The sequence below is a fragment of the Brachyistius frenatus genome, unplaced genomic scaffold (genome assembly GCF_029030835.1).
Source record: "Brachyistius frenatus isolate BFR_SWC_R1_liver_20210118 unplaced genomic scaffold, ASM2903083v1 Contig_654, whole genome shotgun sequence".
Taxonomy (NCBI): Eukaryota; Metazoa; Chordata; class Actinopteri; family Embiotocidae; genus Brachyistius; species Brachyistius frenatus.
In genome coordinates this window covers 142-10,000 of record NW_027211253.1, presented here as the reverse complement: position 1 = coordinate 10,000, position 9,859 = coordinate 142, and the positions used below count along the sequence as shown (strand labels likewise).

Here is a 9,859-nt window from a genome sequence, read left to right as displayed (position 1 = left end):
ACACACACACACACACATAATACACACATAATACACACACACACACACAATACACACACACACACAATACACACACATACACACATAATACACACACACACATAATACACACACACATAATACACACACACACGCATAATACACACACATAATACACACACATATAATACACACACACACATAATACACACACACACGCATAATACACACACACACACACACATAATACACACACAATACACACACACACAATGCACACACACACAATACACACACAATGCACACACACACACACATAAACACACACACACATAATACACACACACACGCATAATACACACACACACACATAATACACACACAATACACACACACACAATGCACACACACACAATACACACACACACAATGCACACACACACACACATAATACACACACACATATAATACACACACACACATAATACACACACACACGCATAATATACACACACACACACACATAATACACACACAATACACACACACACAATGCACACACACACACACACACACACACACAATGCACACACACACACACATAATACACACACGTTACTCAGTTTTACAGTCAGACTCAACTAATAAACACATTAAACCACGTGTGTGTGTGTATTGTGTGTGTGTTGTGTGTGTGTGTGTGTGTGTATATGTGTGTATTGTGTGTGTGTATTGTGTGTGTGTGTGTGTGTGTGTGTGTGTGTGTGTATATTGTGTGTGTGTGTGTGTGTGTCTATTGTGTGTGTGTGTGTATTGTGTGTGTGTGTGTGTATTGTGTGTGTGTGTGTATTGTGTGTATTGTGTGTGTGTGTGTGAGAAACACCTGAGTCTCGTGACGCTGCCCGGTGCTCACCGGAAACACCCTCCACAGCTAACAGCTAGCTAACAACTAGCAGCTAGCACCGCGCGGTGTTTCTCCGGCATCTACCGGCTTTTTCTCCGGTTAAACGTCGAGACGGTTGCTGTTACCGGGGCAGAGCTGAGGTTTACCTGGATAAAGAGCGGCACGGTGGGTGGTAACCAGAACACGGTCGCTGTTCGGTAACGGCGGTCACGCGCAAGACGGGACTCGGTCCTGCATAAATGCAAGTAGGTCCGCTGTTATCGCGAGATCTTGTTACTGCGAGATAAAAACACGGCAGCCGAAGCTGAGTGATCAGGAAGAAGACTGCAGGAGTTTGGTTCAATCGACGTCATATAGCTTGACGTCATACCCACATGGAATAACTTATTTATATCTTTAAATGAGATCTTCTTTTATCTCCTCATTCATCATGTTTGATTGAAAGGTGTGTGAATGATAACAGATATAAATAAACAGAGGAAAACTGATTCTTATTCATTTTGAATGATAAAGAAATATAAATGATCTTATTCATGTAATTATTTTCGACATTAAGCTTATAAACGTTCACTTTATTTGTTTCTTCCTGATTTTGTAAAACTTTTTACAATGTTTTTTTTTAATATCAGATCCAAACATTAAACATTAAAAGTTGAAACAACTTTAATGATCTCAGTCAGTTTTTACTTTTGTTCTGTTGTTGTTAACTTTTTATTCCTTTTGGATCTTGTTTAAACAATAAAGCTGAAACGTTTCACACAAAACACCATTTTATCATTGATGACGACACTGAACTTAATTTACTTCATGAACCACCAAACACAGCTGATGAAGGAGTCAGCCAGACAGACTGACGAGTCACTGGTTGCTATAGTAACTCCCGCCTCTCAAGGGGAGCTGACAAAGACGGAGCCAAGAGAAACAATTCTTTCATCCCAGATGAAGGTCACGGTCTGATGACGCCAACAGAACCACATCATCCTGAGACCAGAACCGGACCTTCTCCTCCACCTGCCCGACATCCTGTCCATCAACATCACCAACAGGACGACGTGATGACGATGAAGATGAAGACCACACCCACCGGAAACATGTCCGACCGCGGTTCTTTCTCCACTGGAATCAGATCAGTGTGGCCGGACAGAACCGGAGCCAGAGACAACAAGAAGCTGTGAAGAGTTTATCTGATGTAAAGTACCGTTTTCTATCTTCATCTGTGAATAAAAGTGTTGACGAAGACCTCTGCGATCGGTGATCTGATCCAGAACAGTGAACACCTGAAGTGGATCTGGCCTTTCAATCAGAACCAAGACTGCAGACTCTGCTGGTCCAAGTGTTCTTCTTCTGTGGTGGCTGACGTCCGTGTTTGTCCTCCTCTTTCTGATTCGCTCACTTTTGACTGATGTCACCAGTCTCTCTGTGACATCACCACCGACATCCTCAGCTTCTCCTGTCAGCCAATCAGATGTCATCCTGCTCCGCCCGCTCTCTGGAGGAAACCCAGCGGCTGACGATCACTTCCTGTTGAGAAAATAAAACTTTTCGACCAACGTATTTTCATTGATTGACAGGTCGTCTGTCTGAGATCAATCAGACCGAATGATGCTGACAGTTACCTGAACCGTCAGTCGGCTCAGACACACAGGTGAGTCCAGCTCTGCCTCTGATTGGTCGGCAGGATGGATGATGTAACACAACATGAGCTCCTGAAACACCAACAGTTTGTATTCAGAAGGGAATCGACAGTCCAACGTGGAGACAGACGAGTCGTTACCTTGGAGACGTTAGCTGTGATCCGGCTGAGCGCCGCCAGAGAGCGCCACGAAAATGGACGCAGCGCGGAGCCTCTGAACGCCTCGTCGGTCCGCTCGACTGCCACCGAGTAACTACAGGAAGAGGACAGGGACAGTTCAGGGACACAGAGGACAGTTCTGTAGTTCTGTCAGGTGGGAACAGTCAGAAAGACCTGAGAGGGACAGACACGTTTATTCAAGGAGGACGTACAGAGACAGTTCTTCATGTTCTAAATGTTCTTCGTGTGTGTGTCTCTGTGTATGTGTGTGTGTGTGTGTGTGTGTGTGTGTGTGTGTGTGTGTGTGTGTGTGTTACCTGGCGTGGTAGAAAGGAGGTCCCTTTCTGTACAGAACTGAAAATAGACACACAGTAGTGTTTGTGTATTTTAGGCTCCGCCCCTTGTTATCATTCACCTGTTAATTGACTGACAGCTGTCTCCACCCCCTGTGTGTGTGTCTTACCGAGATCGACTCCGTACTTGGCCCCGCCCCCTCCTTTAGGGACCCACCCTCGGCTGCGATAGTGATGATAGGCTGCGTACGAGCTGACGAAGTCAGGACGCAGAGACCGGAACTTCCTCCACAGCTCCATGACTGACAGGGGCTCCTGACCAAACACAGGACAGGGACGAGGTCACATGACAGTAGAGAGAGAGAGAGAGAGAGATATAGAGAGATTAACAGATAGACAGACAGGTAGACAGACAGACAGACAGTCACCTGTTGACAGTAGACAGACAGGCAGCCCACACTGTAGACCAGGAAGAAGGCCTGTAGGTGCAGACAGACAGGTGTTTACATCGCTTCACTTCCTGATGCTGGAGCAGCTGAGGCTCATGGGTAATGTAGTATTTTGAGACAGGAGCGGCAGGAGGGAGGTGGAGGTGTGTTACCTCCTCCAGACTCAGCTGCAGGGACTCGGAGAAGGACAGCGGAGTCCGCCTCACCTCCCTGACTCCACCTCCAGCCTGCAGACACACAACAAGTCAGAACACCACCACCACAACAACAACAACAACAACAACGTCTCAGAGGAAGACTCACCTCATCGTCAGGGACCACCAGGACAAAACCAGGGCCTGGAACCAGGAGACCAGGATCAGGTTCAGAGTCCGTGCTGAGGTCAGAAACCAGGTCAGGATCAGAGCCCTGGTCTGAGCTGGGATCAGGGTTCAGGTCTTGAGGGTCTGACCTGAGATAAACCCGAGGGTTTAAACATGAAAACAGGGTCAAAAGTCAGTAAAACACATCGAAACTCCATGTTGAATTATCCTCAGTGAAATATTGAATGGTGTCGAGTTTCATGTCTTCAGCAGAAGTTAAAATCGACAGATTTCTCAGTGGATCCTGGTGACTGGAGAGTGAACTGCTCTACCTGCAGCTCCTCTTGGCCTGCATCTCGACCTCTGACCCCGGCCTCGGCCTCTTTGTGTGGGGAGAGACTCCTCGCTCTGGTCCCGCCTCCTCCTCTGCCTTCTGACCTTTCTCGCCCTCCTCCCTCCCTCCCACCTCCCTCCTCACATCCTCCATCCCCACCGGCTGAGAGAGTCTGATCAAGGTTTGATTGACAGCTGCTTCATTCAATCCCTGAGCAGATAGAGCTGATCCCGCCCACCTGAGGAGCTCCTTGTACCTGTGAAGGGAGGGCAACATATGAAGTCATCATGTGAGCAGACAGGATGTGATGTCATCATACGAACAGACAGGATGTGATGTCACTGACCTGGACTTTGAGACGACAGGTAAAAACAAACCTTCGTGTTCTGTAACAGAAACAGAGACCACCTGACTGCAGTGAGCAGCACTGACTGGACCAGAGTCATGATGATGTCATTGTGCAGGTGTAAACTCACGCTCCCATTGGTCACAGAAGCTGTGGTCCGGTCTGGCTCTGGAAAGGACGCCTTTACCAAAATAACCCTGAAAGACACCAAAACTCGTTCATCCCGACAGAATGAATTGAGGGCAGTAAACCCAGCAGCTGATGTTTAACTCAGACCTGGTTAACATGTTTAACTCAGACCTGGTTAATATACATATAAATAAAATAAGGTTTGTTGACCTGGTTGTGGATCTTCTGGATGTGGTCCGGGTGACAGACCAGCACGTGTTGGTTGATGATTTCCGCCCTGAAGTGGCTCCTCTCCTCCGGACTCCGGCTCACCGGCAGCGGAGCCTCGTACTCCTCATGAACCCGGGTTCGCCGCCGGGGAGCCCGAAACTCCGCCTGCATGGTGCCCAGACCGACGGGGAGCGGGTCGGAGCGGGTCGGGTCGGGTCGGAGCGGGTCGGGTCGGTGGGGATCCGCACTGTCTGTGTTTCTGAGAGGATACCAGCTGCTAGCCTGTTAGCTTCCAACTATACTGTTTGTCGGTCAATATACTGTCGGACCTGCGGTGTCACTGAATGTGTGTCCGGTTGGAACTGTCGGCCCCCTCCTTTGGTTCCTTCTCCAGTATGTTTACCTGACTTCTCATAAAATGTGAAACAGTCTCGAAGGAAAAATGAAAACCGTTTAATATGACGTGTTTATGATTTCTGCTGGTGTTTTTTGGAACTCAAAGATCTTTATTGACGTAAAAACAGAAAATGTTTCACTCTGGTATTTTTCTGACAAGAGCTCCGCAGTTTTAAACATTTTAGTTTCTGATGTACAAAAAGATTTAATTTGTTATTATTAGTTCAGATCAGAAACATAAAGTGATAAATCTGCAGGGTTTTGGAGACACGCTTATACAGTGTATTATCACACACGTTACAGGAGATCGACTGAGGTTTTATTCTGTATGCATCACATGACGTCATATGTCACGTGACCTGCAAGCTGCTGCCCGAACAAACACATGATCCTGCTGTTTCTGCAGACACGCTGATGTGTGTTTGTAGCGCCCCCCAGTGGTCAGTGCTATCTGTCTCACATCGTAAACCTCCTCAGAGTCCTCAGACTCACAGACAGGCGTTGCTGTTACCATGGAAACACTGATCAGACAGGGGTCACTGTTACTGTGGAAACACTGTTACCGTGGAAACACTGATCAGACAGGGGTCACTGTTACCGTGGAAACACTGTTACTGTGGAAACGCTGGTCAGACAGGTGTCGTTGTTACTGTGGAAACACTGTTACTGTGGAAACGCTGGTCAGACAGGTGTCGTTGTTACTGTGGAAACACTGATCAGTTTCTGGGTTTCACTGGGGCAGGCTGAAGTATCAGTTTCCATGGTAACGGAGGTAAGACTGGTGTCAGGCTGCTTTAAGTGGAGACCTGCGCGTCCCTCTGCGCATCCCCCTGTATGTCCACCATGTAGTAGCGGTGTCTCTGGATGTGCTGGTACAGCGCAGTGAACTTGGACACCCTCCTCATCCTCGGCAGGATGAAGATCTCCGTGAACACGTCTCTGCTCAGACGGCTGCGACCCTCCGCAGACAGAACGCTGTTCATGAAGGACACACAGAAACTGAAGCAGTTCTGGTCCTCCTCATGGAATCTGGGGACAGACAGGGGGACAAAAAGGAGGACAGACGGGGGACAGAAAGGAGGACAGACAGGGGAACAGACAGGTGGACAGAAAGGGGGACAGACAGGGGACAGACAGGTGGACAGAAAGGGGGACAGACAGGTGGACAGACAGGGGGACAGAAAGGAGGACAGACAGGGGGACAGATAGGTGGACAGACAGGTGGACAGAAAGGACAGACAGGAGGACAGACAGGGGACAGACAGGTGGGCAGAAAGGAGGACAGACAGGTGGACAGACAGGTGGACAGAAAGGAGGACAGACAGGGGGACAGAAAGGAGGACAGACAGGTGGACAGACAGGTGGGCAGAAAGGAGGACAGACAGGGGACAGAAAGGAGGACAGACAGGAGGGCAGAAATGAGGACAGACAGTGGGACAGACAGGTGGACAGACAGGGGACAGAAAGGAGGACAGACAGGGGGACAGACAGGTGGACAGAAAGGAGGACAGACAGGGGACAGACAGGTGGGCAGAAAGGAGGACAGACAGGTGGACAGACAGGAGGACAGACAGGGGACAGACAGGTGGGCAGAAAGGAGGACAGACAGTGGGACAGACAGGTGGACAGACAGGGGACAGAAAGGAGGACAGACAGGTGGACAGACAGTGGGACAGACAGGGGGACAGAAAGGAGGACAGACAGGGGGACATACAGGTGGACAGAAAGGGGGACAAACAGGAGGACAGACAGGTGAACAGAAAGGAGGACAGACAGGTGGACAGACAGGAGGACAGACAGGTGGACAGAAAGGAGGACAGACAGGAGGACAGACAGGTGGGCAGAAAGGAGGACAGACAGGTGGACAGACAGGTGGACAGAAAGGAGGACAGACAGGAGGACAGACAGGTGGACAGAAAGGAGGACAGACAGGAGGACAGACAGGGGGACAGACAGGAGGACAGACAGGTGGATAGACAGGTGGATAGACAGGTAGTGAGACAGTCAGACAGGTGCGTGTCTGGTGGGCGTGTCCGGTGGGTGTGTCTACTACCTGTGCCAGGCTGGGTCCCACATGGGTCCGTCAGAGAAGCGGTCCAGGTACTGGTCCCACTGAGCCAGCAGGTGGAACATGTCGGGTCGGACCAGAGGAACGCTGACGCAGCGCTCCCACCCAACCTCATCCCTCCGCACCCCCCCCCGAGTGTAGTTATACACAAGTCCTGCACACACACACACACACACACACACACACACACACACACACACACACACACACACACACACACACACACACACACACACACACACACACACACACACACACACACACACACATACACACACACAGTGTGAGCTGCAGGTACGACACCTCCTGAAGAACTGTCTGTGACCTTTGACCTCAGAGTCCTACCTTGAGTGTTGGAGATTCCAGTGTGGAGATCAGATGTCCCGTTGAAGTCTCTGAGGGACAGACAGGAGTGATTATACACCTGTCTGTCTGTCTGTCTCTATGTAGTTCACCGTCTGTCTGTGTGTAGTTTACCTGTCCAGGTTGTCCTGTCCAGGAGCGACCAGCAGACAGCAGGAGGTCTTATGTCCATCAGTGAGGGGGAGGGGAGGCTGACCGGCGCCTCCTGCAGTCTGCTCCCCTTCAGCTCCTCCCCACAGCTGGGACACTCCTCTGGGAGGGAGAAGCAGAAGATCTCCTTCTGACAGTGACGGAAACGGATCACGCTGCGCTCCATCACCTCCTCTGTTACTCCTCCTCCTCAGCTCCTCGTCTTGCTCCTCGTCTTCCTCCTTAGCTCTCTGTCTTGTTTTTCTGTTTCTTCTTCTACTCCTCCTCGGTCACCTGGTTGCCTAGTTACAGCCCGTCAGATGACATCACTGCCGGCTCTGTCCTATCAGGTGTCAGGCTCTGTCAGACAGACGGTCATGTGACCCGGCTCACCTGTTGCTGTCTCCGTCTGAACAGGTGACCTTCGGACTGTGTGGGCAGCGTTGCCATGGAAACGGAAGCGGTATCGGTGTCACAACTGTGCATCGGGGCTCCTTTAATCTGAAGTTTCTGCAGGAAGTGTTCTACAAAATAAAAGACAGACACGTAGAAAGAGGAACAGATAAAAGTTCAGGACTTCCTGTGAGGAACGCATGTCGCTCTCAGGTGAGTCTGAGACATCCTCTAAACACCTGAAACAACAAGAGAACAACAAACAGGAAACTGATGCGACGAGTAAAACAAAGCACACGTACCTTCAGAATAAAAGACATGCGATTGTAAAAGCTGTGATCTGATTGGCTGAGCAGGCAGAATTCAGGTCAACGCTTTTTCCATCTCAGCTGTCAGTCTGATCCGATCAGTCAGCTCAGGTGTGTCCGACACCTGAGACACAGACACTCACCTGTCGGAACACCAGTAGAACCTTTTATTATGAAACACCGAACAGGAAGTCAGAACAACGTGACACACGCGACACCCAAGACACACGTTACACACGATACATAAACGATAAACACATAATACAAACATGATACACACATGATACACACATGAGACACACAATACACACGAGATACACATGATACACACACGATACACACACGAGATACACATGATACACACGATACACACATAATACACACATGATACACACGATACACACATGATACACACGATACACACACGATACACACATGAGATACATATGATACACACATGATACACACATGAGATACACGATACACACATAATACACACATGATGCACACATGATACACACATGATACACACATGATACACACATGATGCACATGATACACACATGATACACACATGATACACACATGATACACACATGATGCACATGATACACACATGATATACACATGATACACACATGATACACACGATACACACATGATACACACATGATACACACATGATACACACATGATACACACATGATACACACGATACACACATGATACACACATGATACACACATGATACACACGAGATACACACGATACACACATGATACACACATGATACACACACACATGATACACACATGATACACACATGATACACACATGATACACACATGATACACACGATACACACATGATACACACATGATACACACATGATACACACATGATGCACATGATACACACATGAGATACACACGATACACACATCATACACACGAGATACACACGATGCACACATGAGATACACATGATACACACATGATACACACGATACACACATGATACACACATGATACACACATGATACACACATGATACACACGATACACACATGATACACACATGATACACACACGATACACACACGATACACACATGATACACACATGATACACACACGATACACACACGATACACACATGATACACACATGATACACACGATACACACATGAGATACACACATGATACACACATGATACACACATGATACACACATAATACACACATGATACACACATGATACACACGATACACACATGAGATACACACATGATACACACATGATACACACATGATACACACATGATACACACATGATACACACACGATACACACATAATACACACATGAGATACACACATGATACACACATGAGATACACACGATACACACATGATACACACATGAGATACACACGATACACACATGATACACACATGATATATAC

General features: G+C 48.2%; 3 protein-coding genes across 3 annotated transcripts in view; all 3 read right to left on the bottom strand.

Moving 5' to 3' along the window:
* The window catches only part of LOC138614999 (RNA-binding protein 39-like), a 9,142-nt gene extending 7,996 nt beyond the window's left edge, over window positions 1-1,146 (bottom strand). Inside the window, exon 1 of the mRNA XM_069688639.1 lies at window positions 863-1,146. The gene's annotated coding sequence lies outside the window, so the exon portion shown is untranslated. The remainder of the gene's footprint in view (window positions 1-862) is intronic.
* A 211-nt stretch (window positions 1,147-1,357) lies between these two features.
* tsen2 (TSEN2 tRNA splicing endonuclease subunit) lies at window positions 1,358-5,135 on the bottom strand. Its single transcript, XM_069688640.1, has 12 exons — window positions 4,739-5,135; window positions 4,530-4,596; window positions 4,400-4,439; window positions 4,052-4,309; window positions 3,721-3,868; window positions 3,570-3,644; window positions 3,397-3,447; window positions 3,139-3,283; window positions 2,993-3,029; window positions 2,658-2,769; window positions 2,500-2,589; window positions 1,358-2,404 (listed from the first exon to the last, which is right to left on the bottom strand). Exons 1-12 carry the CDS (start codon window positions 4,907-4,909, stop codon window positions 2,345-2,347), a joined length of 1,254 nt encoding a protein of 417 aa, XP_069544741.1. The 5' UTR covers window positions 4,910-5,135; the 3' UTR covers window positions 1,358-2,344.
* A 144-nt stretch (window positions 5,136-5,279) lies between these two features.
* LOC138615001 (MKRN2 opposite strand protein-like) lies at window positions 5,280-8,305 on the bottom strand. Its single transcript, XM_069688641.1, is given in 5 exon segments — window positions 5,280-6,163; window positions 7,188-7,356; window positions 7,548-7,597; window positions 7,680-7,749; window positions 7,752-8,305. Coding segments are annotated over 5 exon segments (654 nt in total). The 5' UTR covers window positions 7,882-8,305; the 3' UTR covers window positions 5,280-5,928.
* Window positions 8,306-9,859: the final 1,554 nt, after the last annotated feature.

Excerpts from the sequence above, each read along its gene's own strand:
- tsen2 (XM_069688640.1), bottom strand. The coding sequence starts at position 4,909 with ATGCAGGCGGAGTTTCGGGCTCCCCGGCGGCGAACCCGGGTTCATGAG. Across the intron at positions 4,440-4,529 it reads CTTCTGTGACCAATGGGAGC|AACACGAAGGTTTGTTTTTA; the intron begins GTGAGTTTACAC and ends TTTCTGTTACAG. Across the intron at positions 3,869-4,051 it reads CAGGCCAAGAGGAGCTGCAG|GTCAGACCCTCAAGACCTGA; the intron begins GTAGAGCAGTTC and ends GGTTTATCTCAG.